General features: G+C 43.6%; 1 protein-coding gene across 4 annotated transcripts in view; it reads right to left on the bottom strand.

The window, feature by feature from the left end:
* Positions 1–22,649, bottom strand: part of CHD2 (chromodomain helicase DNA binding protein 2) — a 94,495-nt gene that overhangs the window by 48,435 nt on the left and 23,411 nt on the right. For all 4 annotated transcript variants that reach the window (XM_070763514.1, XM_070763516.1, XM_070763517.1 and 1 more), the window contains 10 exons: positions 21,298–21,359; positions 17,618–17,755; positions 14,148–14,294; positions 12,865–12,998; positions 10,454–10,679; positions 9,048–9,148; positions 5,841–5,885; positions 5,456–5,631; positions 2,276–2,400; positions 1,066–1,282 (listed from right to left, as the gene is read on the bottom strand). In XM_070763514.1, coding sequence (XP_070619615.1) covers positions 1,066–1,282; positions 2,276–2,400; positions 5,456–5,631; positions 5,841–5,885; positions 9,048–9,148; positions 10,454–10,679; positions 12,865–12,998; positions 14,148–14,294; positions 17,618–17,755; positions 21,298–21,359 — 1,371 coding nt within the window. The remainder of the gene's footprint in view (positions 1–1,065; positions 1,283–2,275; positions 2,401–5,455; positions 5,632–5,840; positions 5,886–9,047; positions 9,149–10,453; positions 10,680–12,864; positions 12,999–14,147; positions 14,295–17,617; positions 17,756–21,297; positions 21,360–22,649) is intronic.

Here is a 22,649-nt window from a genome sequence, read left to right as displayed (position 1 = left end):
GCTCATCTTTTAGCTGTAGGCAGCTACACCAACTTTCTCCTTCCCGGTGGCGGCGACAGCGGCTTTCCTTCGAGCAGCAGTAGCGCCGGGAACGTCACATGAGAAAGGGAAGCCGCTGACGTTCCCGGCGCTGCTGCTGCTCGAAGGAAAGCCGCCGCCACCGTCGGGAAGGAGAAAGTTGGTGCAGCTGTTTAAAGGGAATAAGATGAACCACTGAGGAAAGGAGGCCCCCGAAGCTGCTGGTATTGCAGCCGCCCCCACCCTTCCTACAGCTTGGAGCGCTTAGACTAGAGACTGGGAGGCTGTTTAGTGGGCGGCCAGGATGGGCGTGTCGGATTCCGACTCCCATTCCGTCTCACCCCGTCCCCTCAGATCTTGTAGCATTTTGGATAATAAACAACATTTTCTGTGGCTGTTCGGTATCAGAATTTTTCTTCAGATACCGAAGCAAATTTTTGCCGAAAATTTTGTTCGGTATCCAAAATGTACGAGACCCAAAGCATTGGAGAACCGAGGTACCACTGTATTTCCGTTCTCTTTTCTCTTCCAGATGAAGTTTTCCTTCTTCTGGGGGAGCAGCATGTCAGGTCCCCATAGATCCCTATCAAGATGCTGCCATTCTGGTGGGGAGGGTCTGGGTGACAGTTTACAACTTTTTTCATGTTTCTGATCCCTCCTTTACTTTGATGTTCCTTCCTGGGAATGAGAGGGGGAAGGGAATAGCCTGAGGTCATTCTGTTTTGTTTCAGCCCCAAGGAACTGAGCAAAAGGCATCTGAGAATAGCTTTTTATCAGCTTCTCAGCTCCAGGTACTCATAACAACTTTGCACCTGTGGCTCGCCTCCAGACTGGGCAAAGGAGGAATGGTTTCTACAACTTTTAACATAACAGTTTTGAGTGAGAATTTCAGATCCTGCCTTGTTTTTCTTGCTATCACTGTCTCCCAATAATGGCACTTTCATTTCCGTGTCATGCACCCTGCAGCTCACCCTACAGAGCTGTCGAAAAAGAGAAACGTGTTGTCCTAGTCCCATTCAACCCCTTCCTCGATGCTAGTTTACGCACAGCATTCCTGCTCATCTGATCTCCGATGTACACAACCACGTTGACCTCTGGGGCCCAGATCTCAAATTCCCTCTGCCATGAGGTTAGGGTCGACAAGGGCACCACGATCAGGAAGGGGCCATAGAGCTGGTGCTGATAGAAGAGGTAGCAGAGGAAAGAAATGGTCTGGATGGTCTTCCCCAAGCCCATCTCGTCCGCCAGGATGACACTGTTGGTCCTGAGGAGGTAGACAAGCAAAGGGGTCAAAGCAGCATAGCCACATTGTTCAATTAGCTCTCCATTTCCTTTTTCCTTTCAATTCTGGAGAAAATCTGGAGGCAGAAGGCTATTCACCAATGCCTTCCATTGAGGATCTGCACAGTGTATGTATGTATGTATGTATGTATGTATGTATGTATGTATGTATGTATGTAGGCATGGGGGAATTGAGATATTCCCTTCCCCCTAGGCTTACAAAATTTATGCATGGTATGTTTGTATGTATGATTGGTTTCTTAAATTGGGGTTTTTAAACTACTTTTAATATTAGATTTGTTTATACTGTTTTTTACTGTTGTTAGCCGCCCCGAGTCTACGGAGAGGGGCGGCATACAAATCAAATCAAATCAAATCAAATCAAATAACTAAATAACTAAATAAACAAACAAACAAATAAACAAACAAATAAATAAATGTATTTATTTATTTATTTATTCATTCATTCATTCATTCAATTTTTATGCCACCCTTCTCCTTAGACTCAGGGCGGCTTACAACATGTTAGCAATAGCACTTTTTAACAGAGCCAGAGACATTGCTTCAGGTCATCAAGAGAGGAGCATCTAAAACCTCTTTCTGGTCTATGATTTTGGGAGGAGGGATAAGAAGCATCTGAAACATAGAAGATTGATGGCAGAAAAAGACCTCATGGTCCATCTAGTCTGCCCTTATACTATTTCCTGTATTTTATCCTAGGATGGATCTATATCCCAGGCACGTTTAAATTCAGTTCCTGTGGATTTAGCAACCACGTCAGCTGGACGTTTGTTCCAAGCATCTCCGACTCTTTCAGTAAAATAATATTTTCTCATGTTGCTTCTGTTCTTTCCCCCAAGTAATCTCAGATTGTGTCCCCTTGTTCTTGTGTTCACTTTCCTATTAAAAGCACTTCCCTCCTGAACCTTATTTAACCCTTTAACATATTTAAATGTTTCGATCTGCCCTCACTTACTTGCACCAAGAATGGGCCAACCAGTTCAGGCCTTCCAGCTGATAGTCCCGGAGTTCCAGATTCTCTCCACCAATGTAAGACGGTTGGTTCTTCAAGGCCACAAAACGAGGCCTTTGCTTCAGCACCTAAGAGGAAGATTGCCATCATTCTCCCAGCTTTACAGACCTACTGCTCTGGGGAATTACAGGTGGTCCTCGATTGACGATAATAATGGAGCCCAAAATTTCTGTCACTAAGCGAAACGTCAAGTGAATTTTGCCCCGTTCTGCAACCTTTCTTGCCACATTTGTTAAGTGAATCACTGCAGCCACTGAGTTGAGTTAGTAGCATGGGTGTTAAACTGGGAATCTGGGTTCTTGCCTATTGACTTTGCCTGTCAGAGGTTGCCAAAGGGGATAACATGATCCCAGGACAGTTCAACGGTCGTAAGTATAAAGCAGTTGCCAAATGTTTGAATTCTGATCACGTGACCATGTGAAAAATGGCCATGTCTCTTTTTGTTCACCGCTGTTGTAAACTTGGGACAGTCACCAAGCAAACTGTTATAAACCAAGGACTACTGCACTGCATGCAACCTATCTGTATTATCTGGTTGTATTCCGTTAAGGAGATCAAGGCAGAATTCTATATCATCATTATATCATTGCTACAACAAGAAATTTAAACGTGGCCCAGGACCTTTGCCCAGCATTATAAATCTTCTTGTAAATTATTATTTATTAGATTTGTATGCCGCCCTTCTCCGAAGACCAGGGGCGGCAAATAAGCAACATATGGCTCAACTGCCCCATCTTTAATTAGCAAGAACATAGAGCTCTATGATATGGAGGAAAAGAAGGAAGATCTGCAAATGGAGCCTAATTTTCCATGTAAAAAGTAGAATATTTATTCTAACAGAGTAAGGTCCTGAAGTTAAAAGCATGCCACTTCAACATGGAAAACATTCATCTGCCTTCATGAAACTATTCGCCATCAGAATACTACTACTATTTTAAAAATAAATCATATAAGAGTGATGATGGGGTCTTAATTTGCATTCAGTACAGTGATACCTCATCTTACAAACGCCTTGTCATACAAACTTTTTGAGATACAAACCCGGGGTTTAAGATTTTTTTGCCTCTTCTTACAAACTATTTTCACCTTACAAACCCACCGCTGCCACTGGGATGTCCCGCCTCCGGACTTCCATTGCCAATGAAGCACCCGTTTTTGCGCTGCTGGGATTCCCCTGAGGCTCCCCTCCATGGGAAATCCCACCTCTGGACTTCCATGTTTCTGTGATGCTGCATTGGAATCCCAGCAGCGCAAAAACGGGCGCTTCACTGGCAACGGAAGTCCGGATGTGGGGTTTCCCAGCGAGGGGAGCCTCCATGAAATTGCAGCATCGCAAAAACACAGAGGTCCGGATGTGGGGTTTCGAGGACTTCGGTGTTTTTGAGGTGCTGCAATTTCACTGATGCTCCCTTCTCTGGGAAACCCCACCTCCGGACTTCCGTTGCCAGCGAAGCACAGAAGTCTGGAGGACTTGCACGCATTAATCGCTTTTCCATTGATTCCTATGGGAAACATTGTTTCGTGTTACAAACTTTTCACCTCAAGAACCTCATCCCGGAACCAATTAAGTTTGTAAGACAAGGTATCACTGTACACTGTATTTTCAATTATGCAGTTGCTGTAGGCCTCAATTGCCGTGAATTTTGTATTTTGGGGAAGCAGCGCCACCTCCTGACCAAGAGGAGAATAAAGGCCATGGGAGAACTAGATATTCAGAGCCATGATTCTGCTGAACACCGAATTATTAGTGTGATTTAATGTCAATGTGTATTTATCCATGTAGTATGGCTATATTATTATTATATATCATCTTAATATCTTCTTACTTTTTCCATTTATTGGTATTGTGATGAAGATGATGATTCTGTTACTTTGCATTTACACTGAGTGCTTCTGTACTGAAGACAAATTCCTTGTGTGTCTAACCACATATGGCCAAATAAACAATTCAATTCCATTTAAATGGAAGCCAAAATGGGAAAACCAATCTAATGGGTTGCCATAAAGAAGAGGGAGTCAACTTATTCTCTAAATCACCTGAAAACAGAGCAAGAAGCAACGAGTGGAAACTAATCTAAACTAAATGGGTATAAACCTAATCCTACGTAGCTTCTGCTCTGGCAATCTCACACTACTTACCAGAGCTTACAAAACTTTTGCCAGATCCATCCTCGAATACAGCTCATCTGTTTGGAACCCATATCACATCTCAGACTTTAACACCCTTGAAAATGTCCAAAGATACTTCACCAGAAGAGCCCTTCACTCCTCCACTCGAAATAGAATACCCTACGATACTAGACTTTCAATCCTGGGCCTAGAAAGTTTAGAACTAAGACGCCTTAAACAAGATCTAAGTATTGCCCACAAGATCATATGCTGCAACGTCCTGTCTGTCGGCGACTACTTCAGCTTCAACCACAACAACACAAGAGCACACAACAGATTTAAACTTAATATTAATTGCTCAAAACTTGACTGTAAAAAATATGACTTCAGTAACCGAGTTGTCAAGGCGTGGAACTCATTACCGGACTCCATAGTGTCATCCCCAAACCCCCAACACTTTACCCTTAGATTATCAACAGTTGACCTATCCAGATTCCTAAGAGGTCAGTAAGGGGCGAGTACAAGTGCACTAGAGTGCCTTCTGTCCCCTGTCCTATTGCTCTCCTATATCTCCTATACCTGTCTTCTATTCCTATATCTCTTCTTCTATTCTTTCATTGATATGTTCTATTACTATATCTTCTTTTCTATTATTTCTTAGATATATTTTACTATGAGTATCTCCTCTATAACCTTCATCATGTATTTTACTATGTGTATATAGATATATACCCACTAAAACCCTCATTGCGTATTGGACAAAATAAATAAATAAATAAAATAAGTAATCAGAGAGAGAAGCGGCTTAGAACTAAGGAGAAATTTCCTGATGGTTAGAACAATTAATCAGTGGAACAGCTTGCTTCCAGAAGTTGTGAATGCTCCAACACTGGAAGTTTTTAAGGAGAGATTGGACACCATTTGACTGAAATGATATAGGGTTTCTTGCCTGAACAGGGGATTGGGCTAGAAGGCCTCCAAGATCCCCTTCCAACTCTGTTTTTTCCAACTAACCTTGCAGTCCCGAGTAGGCATGGTTTTGGAGTTGTTCCTACTGTTGAAGCTATCGATACAGTGCTGGCATTTTTTGTTGATCAGAACTTCATCTTCCCAGCTACATTCTGCGTAGGGAAGACCCATCCACTTGCAAAGGTACTCTGGCTCATTAGAGCAGGACCTCCGATTGTGAACTGCAAATATTGGGGCAGGGGACAGAAGGGGGAAGGATGAAGAAATACATGATAAGAGCCCGGCCAAATCCTTAATGGGCACGATAGAAATAGCCTACCCAGGGATATTTGAGTAAAAATATTTGACTGAGTATTGCAATCAGACATCTCTACCAATCGATATCATTAAACAAAGCATGTAAATCAATAAAACGAGTGAGACGCCTTACCTGGAAATTCAGTTGCAGCATTTGGTGATTTGTTTGTTTTCATCGCTGCACAGGAAACAAGAAAACAGCACCCGTAAATGCAATGTTTAAACTAAATGAATTATTTAATTGATATGCTGCTTTTATTATTATTTTGTATAACCACTCAAGGTGGCAAACGTATCTAGTGCTTCTTCTTTCATCCTATTTTCCTCACAAAAATAACCCTGTGAAAGAAGAGGGACTGGGGTGAGGTTGGCCATCAGAGAGGGTCCGCAACTTGGGCGTCCTCCTCGATCCACAGCTCACATTAGAGAAACATCTTTCAGCTGTGGCGAGGGGGGCGTTTGCCCAGGTTCGCCTGGTGCACCAGTTGTGGTCCTATTTGGACCGGGACTCACTGCTCACAGTCACTCATGCCCTCATCACCTCGAGGCTCGACTACTGTAATGCTCTCTACATGGGGCTACCTTTGAAAAGTGTTCAGAAACTTCAGATCATGCAGAATGCAGCTGCGAGAGCTATCATGGGCTTTCCTAAATACGCCCATGTCACACCAACACTCCGCAGTCTGCATTGGTTGCCGATCAATTTCCGGTCACAATTCAAAGTGTTGGTTATGACCTATAAAGCCCTTCATGGCACCGGACCAGAATATCTCCGGGACCGCCTTCTGCTGCACGAATCCCAGCGACCAGTTAGGTCCCACAGAGTTGGCCTTCTCCGGGTCCCGTCAACTAAACAATGTCGTTTGGCGGGACCCAGGGGAAGAGCCTTCTGTGTGGCGGCCCCGACCCTTTGGAACCAACTCCCCCCAGATATCAGAGTTGCCCCCACCCTCCTAGCCTTTCGCAAGCTCCTTAAAACCCACCTCTGTCGTCAGGCATGGGGGAATTGATACATTCCCTCCCCCTAGGCTTATAAAATTTATGCATGGTATGCTAGTATGTATGATTGGTTTCTAAATTGGGGTTTTAAATTAATTTAAATATTAGATTTGTTTACATTGTATTATTATTGCTGTGAGCTGCCCAGAGTCTGCGGAGAGGGGTGGCATACAAATCTGATAAATAAATAAATAAATAAATAAATAAATAAATAAATAAATAAATAAATAAATAAATAAATCTTCAGCTTGGCGCCTTGCTGGCATCCTGCCCTCAAAGGCTAGGAGGGAGGAGGGGGGCATGGGAAGGGAACAAATGGACAATCTGTCCACCTTGAAGTGAACATGGCTAGGGCCACCTTGGAGGCTTCAGGCTTGCCCCACAACAGAGGGAGTGGGGAAACAGTTAGATAGGGTTGTGCAGCCCAAACAATAAAGTGTTCCTGGGTGAACCAAGGACATTCTCACAGATGGCTGGCCAGAGGAGGAGTGAAGCAACCAAGCAACCGGACAGTACCTGGATTGGACAATGGGATCAGGGACTTTGGGGGAAAGGGGAAATTTTTATTTTTAATTATGTGAAAGCCGCGGGAACTTCCATAGTCGGCTTTCACCAGTTGTGCCACTATTTTTACTGCCTTTGCAACTTCAAATGGTCACTAAGCAAAAGGTTGTAAGTCAAGGACTCCCTTTGTGGGGGTTTTCTTCCTCCTGCTTTCATTCATTCTAAAAAAAAAAAACCCTTTCAAAAGAAAATCCCATCAGCTTCAACAGCTTTAAATGCCCTTGGTTTTTAGCCATACAAGGCACATCTCTTCGGAGCCTTCTCTGTGGCGGCCCCGGCCCTCTGGAATCAACTCCCCCTGGAGATTCGAATTGCCCCCAACCTTCCCCGTATTTTGCAAGATATTAAAGACCCACATATGTCGCCAAGCATGGGGGGGACTGATCCCCCCCTTTTACTGATTATAGCACTTGAGAATGGTATGATTGTGTAGCACTGATTGTTTTTTAATATTAAAGGATTTTAACATCAGTTTTATTAATATTAGATTTGTGCCTCTGTTTATTGTATTTTATTATTGTTGTGAGCCGTTCTGAGTCCTTGGAGAGGGGTGGCATACAAATCTAATAAATTATTATTATAATAATTATTATTATCTTCCCAAAATACAGATGAAGGCATCATGGCTGTCGTTCTGCTAAGTTATGCATCGCAAGCTGACAGCCTGAATAATGGGGGGGGTGGGGGGGGTGCAGTGGGGGTAGGGATGCAGGAAGGGAACCAGGAGGAATTGAAACCCAGCACCAGCCATCTTAACATTATACTAAAAGAATGCAGGCAGGCCCCATTTCCCAAACAATTTGTTAACGTCTAATTGGACAGTGACTGACAACCCATGTTACACCAACACTCCGCAGTCTGCATTGGTTGCCAATCAATTTCCGGTCACAATTCAAAGTGTTGGTTATGACCTATAAAGCCCTTCATGGCATCCCCCTAGGCTTATAAAATTTATGTATGGTATGCTAGTGTGTATGATTGGTTTTAACTTGTGGTGTTTTAAAATTAATTTAAATATTGGATTTGTTTACATTGTATGGCGATTGCTGTGAGCTGCCCCGAGTCTGCGGAGAGGGGCGGCATACAAATCTGATTAATAAATAAATAAATAAATATCTCCGAGACCACCTTCTGCCGCATGAATCCCAGCGACTGATTAGGTCCCACAGAGTTGGTCTTCTCCCGGTCCCGTCAACTAAACAATGTCAGTTGGCGGGCCCCAGGGGAAGAGCATTCTCTGTGGCGGCCCCGACTCTCTGGAACCAGCTCCCCCCAGAGATTAGAACTGCCCCTACCCTCCTTGCCTTTCGTAAACTCCTCAAAACCCACCTTTGTCGTCAGGCATGGGGGAACTGAGATATCTCCCCCGGGTCTATACAATTTATGTATGGTATGTTTGTTTGTATGTATGTATGCTTAATAATGGTTTTTTAAAAAATATTTTAAATTGTAAATTATTAGATTTGTCATGAACTGTTTTTATTGTGTTGTGAGCCGCCCCGAGTCTACGGAGAGGGGGGGCATACAAATCCAATAAATAATAATAATAATAAGAGAAAGTTAACTATGTTTTTTGCATATGAGCATCTCAGATCCAGCTTGGCCTCTTCTGTAGCCACTTTGGCTTTTAGTAAAGGATATGTTTGGCTAATCAGGAGCCAGGAGTTTTTCTTTCTCAATTGACCAAGTTGGGACAGTTGACAGAAGGGTTCAACCAGAAACACATGGGATATATTTTTGATTCCAATGCCTGATTCCTTTTTGACCTCAAACTCACCAATCACTCTTTCCACAATCTGGTACTGTTTGTTCAACTCAGCCGCCAGTTCCTGTTGGCAGTTGAAATACTCTACGTCTTCCGGGGAGACCTTTGCCAACCTTGGTACAAAAAGAAATAAATAAATCAGGGTTTTTTTGACAATAGGTGTGTTAAAGACTATTCTGATCTTACTATTGTACCAGACATTTAGAAGTGGGGCTGGGCGCACCCCAAATCTCATGAAATCTCTTGTGAAAATTCAGCTTTATTAAATTGTTTACAAAATAGGAGTGGATTGATGTTCATTGAAAAAATGGGACTCTTAAAAAAATGGTTCAAAACCTAGTTTTTAGAAAAGTAAAAATGGCTAGAATTTCCAGGAATTGAGGCCAGGTAGAATAGCCATGTAAAACATTGTGGCTGTTATCTGAAGAAGTGATTGTAGCCAGTTTCAAAGCCATTTGACTCCACAAGCAAAGACTTCTCTATCTTTGGCAACCTAAAAAAAATCTAGTTTCCAAATGTCCACTTTAGAAATCAGGATCCTGACTACTAGAGAGTGAGACCCAAACATTTCATCCCTTTCAGACATGGAACTGTGCAGCAGGTTTAGCCAATTTTTAAAGATATGGGAAGGACACCCTCTACTTATCTTGGAGTGGTTGGTTTATTTATTTTGCAGGCAGTATTTTTTTTCAAGGAACTTGAGATATCTTTTTGTTTTAAAGGAACTTGAGATATCTTTTTGTTTTAAATCCATCTCATTGGGGAGTTTCTATCTAATCAGGTGGGGATCCATCAGTTTTTAGTACAAGTAGCCCATACTTACAACTTTCATTTAGTGTCTGGAGAGTCTCCAGTGAGATGGGGAGGGCATTTTTGCCTCTGGAGCCCGAGGAGGGCGAAAAATGGGTCTACTGGGCCTACCAGAGTTTGGGAAATGGGCTGTTTCAGGCCTCCAGAGGGCCTCCAGGGGGCGGGAGAGGCCACTTACACCAAACCCAGGCACTGAATTATGGGTGTGGGCACTTGTGCATGCGTGATAGCACACGCACAAGCGCTTTTGGCACCCGAGGAAAAAAAGGTTCACCATCACTGTTCGAAACCATCCACTTAACAAGCATGGAGCTAACTTAAACTACTGCCATGATTCACTTAACAACTGTGGCATGAAAGGTCAAAAAATAGGGCGAAACTCACTTAACAAAGGTCTCACTTAGCAACATACATTTTGGGGTCAATAGTGGTCGTACATCGAGGACTATCAAAAATCGGCTGTGTTCAAAATGCTTCTTGTGCCATAAAAAAAAAAAACCCAACAACACTTGGGAACCACAGATTGATCTGGGAACTCCCAGTTTCCATATAGGAAGCCCACAATTTTAATCCATGTTCTTAGCAGCCTGGAAGAAAGCAAAGCCTACCAACTGCTGATCTCATCTTCTTTCTTCTTGTAGTTCTCCAGCTTCTTGATGCCTTTCACTTTCTGCTGCTGCAAGGACTCCTCACTTTCCCACGTGCTGTGGATGTATGACCAACCTTTCCACTTAACCAAGTACTGCACTTCCCCTTCCTCCTTTTCAGGGTCAAAATCGGCACAGGGATCACCGTTGGCTTCCATTGAGTAGACAGTGGTGGAGGCCCCAATGGCTGCAGGAGGAACAGGAAAGGGGAAAGGGGAGTCAAACTTTGCAAAACCTGAGCCCTTCCCTCCTATGGAGGGCTCCAATCGGTTTAGCTGTACATATACACTTCTAAGCAACTCCATTTCATTTCCCCTACGACCTATAAAGCCCTTCATGGCACCGGACCAGATTATCTCCGGGACCGCCTTCTGCTGCACGAATCCCAGCGACCAGTTAGGTCCCACAGAGTGGGCCTTCTTCGGGTCCCGTCAACTAAACAATGTCGTTTGGCGGGACCCAGGGGAAGAGCCTTCTCTGTGGTGGCCCCGGCCCTCTGGAACCAACTCCCCCCAGAGATTAGAATAGCCCCCATCCTCCTCGCCTTTCGTAAGCTCCTTAAAACCCACCTCTTTCATCAGGCATAGGAGAACTGAGATATTCTTTCCCCCTAGGCTTCTACAATTTATGTATGGTATGATGGAATGTATGACTGGTTCTTAAAATAAGGGTTTTTAGCTGTTTTAGTATTGGATTGTCGCATGTTGTTTTTACCACTGTTGTTAGCCACCCCGAGTCTACGGAGAGGGGCGGCATACAAATCCAATAAATAAATAAATAAATAGACAGACAGACAGACAGACAGACAGACAGACAAACAAACAAACAAACAAACAGTGGGCCAGCAATTTGCACATCTTGGAAATGTTCAACTTTTGACTGTGAGAGCCGTGGTGGCGCAGTGGTTAGAATGCGGTACTGTGGGCTACTTCTGTTGACTGCCAGTTGCCAGCAGTTCGATTCTCACTGGCTGAAGGTTGACTCAGCCTTCCATCCTTCCAAGGTCAGTAAAATGAGGACCCAGATTGTGGGGGGCAATATGCTAACTCTGTAAACCATTTACAGAGGGCTGTAAAGCACTGTGAAGCGGTATATAAGTCTAAGTGCTATTGCTTTTGCTCTTGGTGTTTGTTGTGCTTCTACATGGCTGTGGGAGTTCTCCCAAACACGCCTATCCCAAAACTGTTCAGAGAATTGGCTTGAATGATCAGTTGGGTGTCAGGGTAAGGTCTATAAATCTAACGGCATTATATTGACAAAGCCCTCCTATTCAAACTTCCAGCAGACGTGGTTGTTAAATCCACAGTAACTGAATTTAAACATGCCTGGGATAAACATATATCCATTGTAAGATAAAATACAGGAAATAGTATAAGGGCAGACTAGATGGACCATGAGGTCTTTTTCTGCCGTCAGTCTTCTATGTTTCTACGTTTCTATTCTACCCTTGATTTGGTCTGCACTCAGAGGTCTTTATAAAGTCAAAAAAATTAAGTTTGCCTTGCTCAAGAGAACTCTCCCTTTTGCAATATAAAGCTAGTTTTACAAAGCCTTGTTGGCTACAATAAAGCAGTCCTCCCTAGGGTGAAATCTCCAAATGTAATATGTCTCTAACTCCCCAACTGAGAATTTTGGAAGCTGTACCAATAAAAGAGAATATTTTTAGTTCAGAGCTGAAATGAGGGGTCCTTGGTGCTCTCTGAGCTTGGTGCTTTTCTTGGAGACATTTCATTACCCAACTAGAGAACGTCATCAGTGCTAGGAGGGGGTAGAATTCGTAGAGGAGGAGGAGGTCTGTGGGGTCCTTGGTCCTCTCTGAACTTCGTTGTTTTCTTACAGACGTTTCATTACCCCAACTAAGAAACATCAGGAACCTAGTTTGAGTGAAGAAATACAGTGATCCCTCGTTTTTTGCTGGGGATATATTCCAAGACCACCCATGAAAAACGAATTTCCGTGAAGAAGAGGAAATATATTTTTTAATGTATTTAATGAGTATTTGGACTTTTAAAACCCTCCCTTTGCATTAAACAGTCATTCTATAATGTTTCTCAGCTGGAACTACATGTGATATCCTACCAGTTTCTTTAATAGAGTATAGTAGTACTGTAGAAGAATTTTATGAATTTTTAATGGATTTAAACATTAAATGTTTAATGTTGAAAACCTGTGAAATAGCAAATCCATGAAAGATGAACCACGAAGTAGCGAGGGATTACTGTGTCTGCAGAGTCAGGCATCCTAGAAGCAAAGGCGTTTATCTCTGGGAGGATCCAACTTGGAGAAGGGTCCTTTTAACTGGGTGTCTGCATCTACTAGGATGAAAAGCTGCTGGGAATATTGGAGTGCAAAGAATATTTCCTGGCACTTACCTCCTTTCTTGCCTATTCTCTTCTCCAGGACCTTCTCAATGGTTTCACTGTTACTCTGCTGCTCCTCTATCCCTTCGCCTGTCATCTCAATCAAGTCGTCTGAATCGGTCTCAAAGTCGTCGTCTTCCTTATAACTGTGCACAAGACCATGCACAAGGACAGTTCAGGTTTTTCTTTCGGCTGAATGGGTTCCCCATGTAAAGAAGAGCAGCCCCCCCCAACCTTAGCCACACTTCCATGTGGGTGGTCTTCAACCCTTGTCACCAATAGTTATTCTAACACTGGATTTCTGGGATTTGAAGTCCACCCATCAGGAAATGGCCAGGACTGGGAAACAAGGAACCCAAGAGATTATTTTTACGAGTTAGAAAGAGAGCTTAACATCTCCAAACCAGCCGGTGCTCAAAGGGAAAATTCTTGATGGTAAGATGGCACAACAGTGGGATAGTCTAGGGACGTTGTGGGTTCATCTGAAAGTGAACAATGACTTCTCGTGGATGGCTTAATTGGCTTTCCTGACCACTGTAGAGGATTGGATTAGGTCAGTATTTCTTTTTCTTGGCAACTTAAGGATGAATGGACTTCAATTCTCAGAATTCTCCAATCAGCTCCAAGCCCTTCATGGCACCGGACCAGATTATCTCAGGGACCACCTTCTGCTGCACGAATCCCAGCGACTAGTTAGGTCCCACAGAGTGGGTCTTCTCCGGGTCCTGTCAACCAAACAATGTCGCTTGGCGGGACCCAGGGGAAGAGTCTTTTCTGTGGCGGCCCCGGCCCTCTGGAACCAACTCCCCCCAGAGATTAGAATTGCCCCCACCCTCCTTGTCTTTCATAAGCCACCTCTGCCGCCAGGCATGGGGGAACTGAGATACACTTCCCCCTAGGCCTTTAAAATTTTATGCATGGTATGTCTGTATGTATGATTGGTTTTTATATAATGGGTTTTAAACTGTTTTTAGTATTGGATTATTGTTATATACTGTTTTATTACTGTTATTAGCCGCCCCAGTCTGCAGAGAGGGGCGGCATATAAATCCAATCAATCAATCAATCAATAAATAAAATAAATATTGCATAAAGCTTTCCTTAACATACTAAGGAAAGCTATGGTTTGCTCAATGATGGCTTGATAAATAAACCATCATGACATAGACTCATATATTAATTTAAGGCATAACCAGGTTAGTTCATACGACCTATGAAGGCTGGGTTCAGGCAAATAAATCACCCCATGTTGGCAGAGCATGTGTGAATCCAGCTCTAGATTTTTCTGCACTTACCTGACATTTTTGGCTGCTCGGCGCTTTGTTTGCCTTTTGGGGGTTTCATCCTCATCCTCATCGTCTTCCTCTGATGACTCAGTTTTCCTCCGCCTCCTCGACCGCTGGGGTTTGCTGCTCCTTTTTGGGATAGATTTGCTCGCTGCTCTGAAATGAAACAGACCAATACAGCAGCATTAATAGTGGAAGTAGTGATAGCAATAGACTTATAGATTGCTTCACAATGCTTTACAGCCCTCTCCAGGTAGTTTACATAGGAAGGAGGAGAAGAAAAAGCAGTAGGTGGAAGAGATAATTAAGAAGATATTAGAAATGGACATATTTAGATTGAAGATTAAAAAGAAAGAACATACAGAATACTACCAAACATGGAATTTATTTCATCAATGGCTGGAAAAAAGGGGTAAAGATTAGGAACATAATTTGTATTGTTAAGCAAACAAAACAATCCACACAACACAATGTTTATTAAGCACTAATAAAATGGAATACAGTGATCCCCCGATTACCGCGAGGGTTCCGTTCCAAGACCCCTCGCGATAATCGATTTTTTGGGATGTAGTGGTGCGGAAGTAAAAACACCATCTGCGCATGCGCGCCCCTTTTTCCATGGCCGCACATGCGCAGATGGTGGAGTTTGCGTGTGGGCGGCGGGGAAGACCCAGGGAAGGTTCCTTCGGCCGCCCAACAGCTGATCTGCTGCCGCGCTGCGGAGCAGATCAGCTGTTGGGCGGCTGAAGGAACCTTCCCTGGGTCTTCCCGCCGCCCAGGCAAAGGGGAAACCCCAAGATCGCTTGCCGCTTGCCCGTTCACCCGCCCGGCTGCTCGCTTGCCCGTTCACCCGCCCGCCCGGCCGCTCCGCTTGCCCGTTTGCCCGCCCGCCCGGCTGCTCGCTTGCCCGTTCACCCGCCCGCCCGGCCGCTCGCTTGCCCGTTCGCCTGCCCGGCCGCTCGCTTGCCCGTTCGCCCGCCCGGCTGCTCGCTTGCCCGTTCACCCGCCCGCCTGGCTGCTTGCTTGCCGCTCGAGAGCAAGAGGGGGAGAGATAGAGAAAGAGAGAGAAGGAAAGAAAGAGATGAGAGAGGGAGGAAGAGAGTGTGAGAGAGGAAGAAGCAAGATAGAGAAAGAGAGAGAGAAAGAAAGATGAGAAAGGAAGGGAGTGACGTCATCGGGTGGAAAAATCTCGATATAGCGTTTCGCAAAGATCGAGATCGCGAAACTCGGGGGATCACTGTAGTAGAAAATTAATAAAACTTTAATTTAAAAAAAAAGCAGACACAGAAGAAATAAAAGCAGAAGGAGAAATAGCAATAGCACTTAGACTTATATACTGCTTCATAATGCTTTATAGCCCTCCCTAAGTCGTTTACAGTCAGCATATTGCCCCCCAGTAATCTGGGTCCTCATTTTACCAACCTCGGAAGGACGGAAGGCTTGAAGTGGTCAGGATCAAACTGCTGGCAGTTGTCAGAATAAGCTTACAATACTGCACTCTAACCACTGCACAACCATGGCTCAGTGGTTGTAATAACAGTTGAGCATTTGTTAACACCAGACCAGAAAATCAATGCTATAGGAAGGCTAATTTATTTATTCTCCTCAACCGACTCAGGGCGACATACAACATAATAAATACAGTGCAAATGTGTAGAAATTTAATATTAAATACTAAAAAACCCTAAAAAATTCTAAAACCCCTTTTTATCCTAACACAATCATCCACATTCATCTAGTCTAGTCACTCATAACATTGGCCGGAGTTAGGTCTCAACACTCACGGGCCCCCATGCCCGCCAGAAGAGATGAGTCTTCAAAGCTTTGTGAAAGGCCAGGAGGGTGGGGGCGGTATGTATCTCTGGAGGGAGCTCGTCCCAAAGGGCCGGGGCTGCCACAGAGAAGGCTCTTCCCCAGGTCCATTGTCTGGCTGACGGGACCTGGAGAAGGCCAACTCTGTGGGACCTAACCAGCCACTGGGATATATGAGGCAGAAGACGGCCCCATAGGTAATCTGGTCCTAAGCCATGTAGGTCTTTATAGGTCATAACCTAATTATTATTATTAGGTTTGAAGTTCAGTCACTCTGTTCAGTCATGACCAATTCTAAGGGTGTGGTCTCATCTCCATTTCTTAACCGAGGAAGCCAGCGTTGTCCAAAGACATTTCGGTCATCATGTGGCCAACATATAGGCCAAAGGCACACAGAATGCTCTTACCTTCCACTGAAGGTGGTATCTATGAATCTACTTGCATTTGCTTGCCTTCAAACTGCCAGATTAGCAGCAGCTGGGCAAGTAGGGAACTCACCCTGATTGCGCAGTGCTGGGGTCTCAAACCTGGGCTGTCAGCTTTCCAATTGACCATCACTATTTGGACCGGGGGTCACTGCTCACAGTCACTCATGCCCTCATCACCTCGAGGCTCGACTACTGTAATGCTCTCTTCATGGGGCTACCTTTGAAAAGTGTTCGGAAACTTCAGATCGCGCAGAATGCAGCTGTGAGAGCAATCATGGGCTTTCCCAAATATACCCATGTTACATCAACACTCCGCAGTCTGCATTGGTTGCCGATCAATTTCCGGTCACTATTCAAAGTGTTGGTCATCACCTATAAAGCCCTTCATGGCACCGGACCAGGGTATCTACGAGACTGTCTTCTGCCGCACGAATCCCAGCGACCGGTTAGGTCCCACAGAGTGGGTCTTCTCCAGGTCCCGTCAACAAAACAATGTCATTTGGCGGGGCCCAAGGGAAGAGCCTTCTCTGTGGTGGCCCCGGCCCTCTGGAACCAACTCCCCCCGGAGATTAGAATTGCCCCCACCCTCATTGCCTTTTGTAAGCTCCTTAAGACCCATCTCTGCCGTCAGGCATGGGGGAACTGAGATATTCTTTCCCACTAGGCCTTTACAATTTATGCATGGTATGTTTGTTTGTATGTATGTTTGGTTTTACAAATAAGGTTTTTTCTAATTGTTTTAGTATTGGATTTGCATGCTCTTTTGTACTACTGTTGTTAGCCGCCCCGAGTCTACAGAGAGGGGCGGCATACGAATCCAATAAATAATAAATAATAATAATAATCACAGCATCTTTAACTGCTAAGCCTGTTATTAAGACTGGCTCAAATAGCAGAATCTTGCAAGTCTGATGGGGCTGGACCTTCTCCTCCTTTTTATACTCCAGGGAATTCTACCTCAGCCACTTCCAAATGCTATCTCATGGTTTTCTACTTAAAAAAAAATGTTTCCACCCTTTCTGCCTGGGCAATGGTTCCTGTATATTTCAGTCAAAGTCATCTTCCTTAACTCTTGTTCTGTCCTAGAAACTTTTGCCATTCTTCTGTCTTCCCGCTAGGAAAATTATTGCGCTCACAAACTCACAAAAAAAGGGTAGAAGAAACTCACAAAAAAAGGGTAGAAGAACCAAGGTCTAGAGTGAGGAAGAATAAGAGGAACTGCAAGAAAGTTTTTCTCACCTTCTTGAACTAAGTCTTCTGGACCTCACTTTCTTCACTTCTTGTTCACTTTCTCCACTGGAGCCTTGATCTTCAATATCATCTTCATCATCATCATCATCATCCCCAGATCCCTCCCTTTTCCATTTACCTCTGTGTCTATAAAAGTTGATGAGGAATACAGGTGTTAATGACCACCATCATGGTATATTGTCGTGGTTGCTTTTACATGCCAACTAATTAACATCCCTTCCCCCAAATACATAGGAGGCCTAGATATACAGAATATTCACCTAATGTTAAGACAATTACATTGCTAACTACAGCTGTGCAGAAATACATTCGTAAAGAATGGGCAACCTCCTCAAAGTAGGTGATGCGGCTGCTCTTTGCGGCAACTTGCGATGTTTGCTCCAAGAAAGTCCCCATTTAGCTCTGTTATTAACAATGACATATGCTCAATTCACAGCTCAATTAAAAGCAAACATTTCGACTAAATACCCACCATCCGAATTACTCAAAAGGCCCCCTATTTAATACTCCTGCCAATGGAATATTCTTTTAAGTACAAAGAGATATGTGGTCTCAAACTAGGGTACCATTTTAGTTTCCAGCTAAGATTGGGGCTATTAGGGGAGGAAACTCAAGCCACATTCAATCATCTGAGGAACTTCTGAACCATGGCACCTTGAGAATGTGTGAACTTCATAGGCTGGCTGGGGGAATTCTGGAAACCGCAGTTGACCTGAAGCTACCAAGATTGAGAAACATTGGTCTAAAGCAGTCCACTGATGGGGAAGTAGCGGTGGTGAAATCCATTTATTTTTACTAACGGTTCTGTGGGTGTGGTGTGCATGGTGTGTCTTGGTGGGAGTGGCAGGGGTAAGGATACTGCAAAATCTCCATTCCCACCCCACTCTGGGGCCGGCCAGAGGTGGTATGTATTTGTTGGTTCTCAGAACTACTCAAAGTTTCCGCTACCGATTCTCCAAAAGCTGCTGGATTTCAGCCCTGGGAAGTCAGCGGTCCCCAAACTATGGCCCGCGGGCCGGATGCGGCCCGCTGAGGTCTTTTAACTGGCCCGTGGCAGCACACGAGATTTTACCGATCGATATAATAAGAGAGAGAAAGAGGGAGAAATAGAGAGGGAGAGAGAAATGAAGAGGAGAGATAGAAAGGGAGAGAGAGAAAGGGAGAAATAGAGAGAGGGGGAGAGAGAGAAAGTGTGAGAGATTCAAAGAGGGAGAGTTAGAAAGAGAGTGAGTGAGATAGAGAAGAGAGAGAGAAAGAAAGAGAAAAAGAGAGGGACAGAGAAAAAAAGAAAGAGAAAGAGGGAGAGATAGAGAGGGAGAGAGAAAGGAAGAGGGAGAGATGGAAAGAGAGAGAGGGAAAGAAAGAGAAAAATGAGAAAATGATGGAGGGAAAGAACGAGGGAGAGGAAAATGAAACAAATGAGAGAAAAGGAAGAGGGAAGAGAGAAGTGGAGAGGAAGGAGGGAAGGAAGGAAGGAAGGAGAAATGGAGTTTGTTGGTTTAAATTTACTTGTTAATAAAAAAGTATAAATTACTTTATTATTTAATTATTAATTACTTAATTACTTATTACTTCTTCTTTATTTTAAATATTGTATTTGTTCCCATTTTGTTTTTTACTTTAAATAAGGTATGTGCAGTGTGAATAGGGATTTGTTCATAGGTTTTTTTTATAGTCCGGCCCTCCAACAGTCTGAGGGTCAGTGAACTGGCCCCCTGTGTAAAAAGTTTGGGGACCCCTGCTTTAGCAGATGCTTTCTTCCTAGGGAAGGAAATGCAGGTGGTTGGGCTGATATCCACTCTTCCTCCTCCATGGAACAGTTCCATGTTCCTGTCTTCTACCAATCTAGCAAGGATCTAGTGTGCCAGAAGAGAGGAGGTCAAACATCAGTATCTATGTGTTCATGCAAGCGTGGTTTGTTTTACACAGGTTTCCCTGGGTTTATGTGAAATAGGGTAAATTTTACAAATGCGTATTGGGAGAAGGACAAGATTTCTTCAAGTCAAACTCAACTGAAAACTTCACAGAGGCCTCCGAGTAGTTTTCTAGGCAGTGTTAAAGAAGTAGCTCCCTACTCCCTTCTTCTAACATCCTATAATATCCTTTATTTTCTTACTCGTCCAATTTGAAATGATTTTTTTTTATCTAACTCCTTCAAATTGGCTTCCAGATCAACAGTGAACAAAAAACTGTTGTTTTTGTTAAAAAAACAACAAGAACACAACAGAACAGCAATCTTTCCCAATCAGGGCCTTTATTTGAAATTCAGCCATCCCCTCAAAGCCAGTATGAATACTAGTCAGGCTCGGAGATTATGGGATATAGAAATTCACCCCGTTGAAGAGAGCTAGACTAATTACAGTGTTCCCTCGATTTTCACGGGTTCGAACTTTGCAAAAAGTCTATACCACGGTTTTTCAAAAATATTAATTAAAAAAATATGTTTCCCCCCCTATACCACGGTTTTTCTCGCCCGATGACGTCATATGTCATCGCCAAACTTTCGTCCACCTTTAATAAAAAAAAATTAAAAATAAACTTTAATAAATAAACATGGTGAGTAATCTAAATGGTTGCTAAGGGAATGGGAAATTGTAATTTAGGGGTTTAAAGTGTTAAGGGAAGGCTTGTGATACTGTTCATAGCCAAAAATAGTGTATTTACTTCCGCATCTCTACTTCGCGGAATGCATTCCCCGCGAAAATCGAGGGAACACGGTACTTTGAAAATATGATGTGCACAATCCGAGATGGAGAAGGTTGAAACTAAGAACCTTGTAACTAACACGTATGGAAACTTAACATTAAGGCAATTTACCGTAGAAAGGTTATGGAGGTTGAATGTATATTTGTAAATGTGTTTGCTTGTTTATTTGTGTTGTCCGTATGTTTTGTTTCTGTACTTCAGTGGTTTTTTAATATTCATATTTAATAAAAACTATTTTTTAAAAATAAACTAACATTCCAATTATCTACTACAGATAGTCCTCAACTTACAACTATTCATTTAGTGACTGTCCGAAGTCAACACAGTACTGAAAAAAGTCAATCACAACAATCCCCCCCCCATATGCATATTGCATCTCCCTATGCTCAGGGGATTGAAATTCAGACCCCTGGCAACTGGCTCAACTTTATGACGGGTCACCGTGTCTCCTAGGGTTACGTGACCTCCCTTTTGCAACCTTCTCGCGAGCAAAGTTAATGGAGAAAGCCAGATTCACTCAACAACCGTATTCACTAACTTAACTGCAGTGATTCGCTTTACAATTTTATGCATGGTATGTTTGTATGTATGATTGGGTTTTATATAATGGGTTTTTAACTGTTTTTTTAGTATTGGATTTTGTTATACTGTTTTACTGCTGTTGTTAGCCGCCCCGAGTCTGCGGAGAGGGGCGGCATACAAATCCAATAAATAATAATAATAATAATAATAATAATAATAATAATAACAACAACAACAACAACAATAACAACAACAACAACAACTATGTCAAAGATGGTCGTGAAATGGGGCGAAGTTCACTTGATGACTGTCTCGCTGAGCAACACAAATGTCGGTTCGTAAATTGAGGGCTACCCACAGAGATGTGAGAATCCTTTCAAAAAAAAAAAAAAGGAAAACTACATTTGTTTCAGAAACGAGGCAGAGTCCTTGCAACTTACATTTTTCTCACTTGCCTTGAACTTCTTCTTCTGGGACTCTCACTTTCAGACTCACTATGCCCCTTGAACGGAAAGAGAGAAGGAGGGAGAGAGAGAGGGAAGGAACAGTAAGAGAAGGCTGCTGGTTGATGGCTGCATATTTCTCTTGCAAATATTCTTGACATCCATGAAGGGTGTTGGATGCGCCTTGGCTCATTCCTCCAGATTCAAAGCCAACACAATCCACAGGAAGGCATTTGCTACCACCACACAGCAAATAAATAGGCAACACCCTTTTTGGCCCACGATCCCAACAGTTCTCTGGTGGTGGTGGTGTTTGTTTCTTTTTTAAAAACAACAACAACAGGAACTCTGTTACATCGTCAACACAAGTGGGCAAAGATACAAGAAAAAGAAACCCAAACTGAAGACAAGAGGATCAAAGAATAGCCAAAGAGAAGGAAGAAGGTCACCATTGACAGCAGCCACACACCCAAGGCTTCCCAAGCGTTGCAGAAGAGACAGGATGCAAGCTGCAGGAAGGGACCCTCCTGCTCACCTGTACATGGGCTCCCTCTTAAGGGGAGGATCAGTAATGTGGGGTCTTTAGTGCATTGATGATGTTACCTAGTTTGGTAATGAAACGTCTGCAAGAAAAGAACCGAGCTCAGAGGGCACCAAGGACCCAACAGTTCAACTCTGAGCTACAAATATTCTCTTCTGTCATTTCATGTGACTGTCATACCTGGCTTTCAAAGGCACATGATGAGTCAAACTCCAAAAATTATGATAGATTGGGAACAACCCAAATACAGTGATACCTCATCTTACAAACGCCTCGTCATACAAATTTTCGAGATACAAACCCAGGGTTTAAGATTTTTTTGCCTCTTCTTACAAACTATTTTCATCTTACAAACCCACCGCCGCAGCTGGGATGCCCTGCCTCTGGACTTCCGTTGCCAGCGAAGCACCTGTTTTTGCACTGCTGGGATTCCCCTGAGTCTCCCCTCCATGGGAAACCCCACCTCCGGACTTCCGTGTTCCTTGTTTTTGTGATGCTGCAACAGACGTCCGGAGGTGGGGTTTCCCAGTGAGGGGAGCCTCAGGAATCCCAGCATCGCAAAAACACAGGTCCAGAGGTGGGGTTTCGAGGACTTCAGTGTTTTTGCGATGCTGGGATTCCCCTGCTCAGAAGTCCAGAGGTGGGGTTTCCCATGGAGGGGAGCCTCAGGGGAATCCCAGCAGCGGAAAAATGGGCACTTCGGCTGGCAAAAGGGGTGAATTTTGGGCTTGCACGCATTAATCGCTTTTCCATTGATTCCTATGGGAAACATTGTTTCGTCTTACAAACTTTTCACCTTAAGAACCTC

The sequence above is a fragment of the Erythrolamprus reginae genome, chromosome 10 (genome assembly GCF_031021105.1).
Source record: "Erythrolamprus reginae isolate rEryReg1 chromosome 10, rEryReg1.hap1, whole genome shotgun sequence".
In the NCBI taxonomy this organism is placed as follows: domain Eukaryota; kingdom Metazoa; phylum Chordata; class Lepidosauria; order Squamata; family Dipsadidae; genus Erythrolamprus; species Erythrolamprus reginae.
Note: the sequence above shows the minus strand (reverse complement) of the source record. Positions and strands in the feature narration are given on the sequence as shown.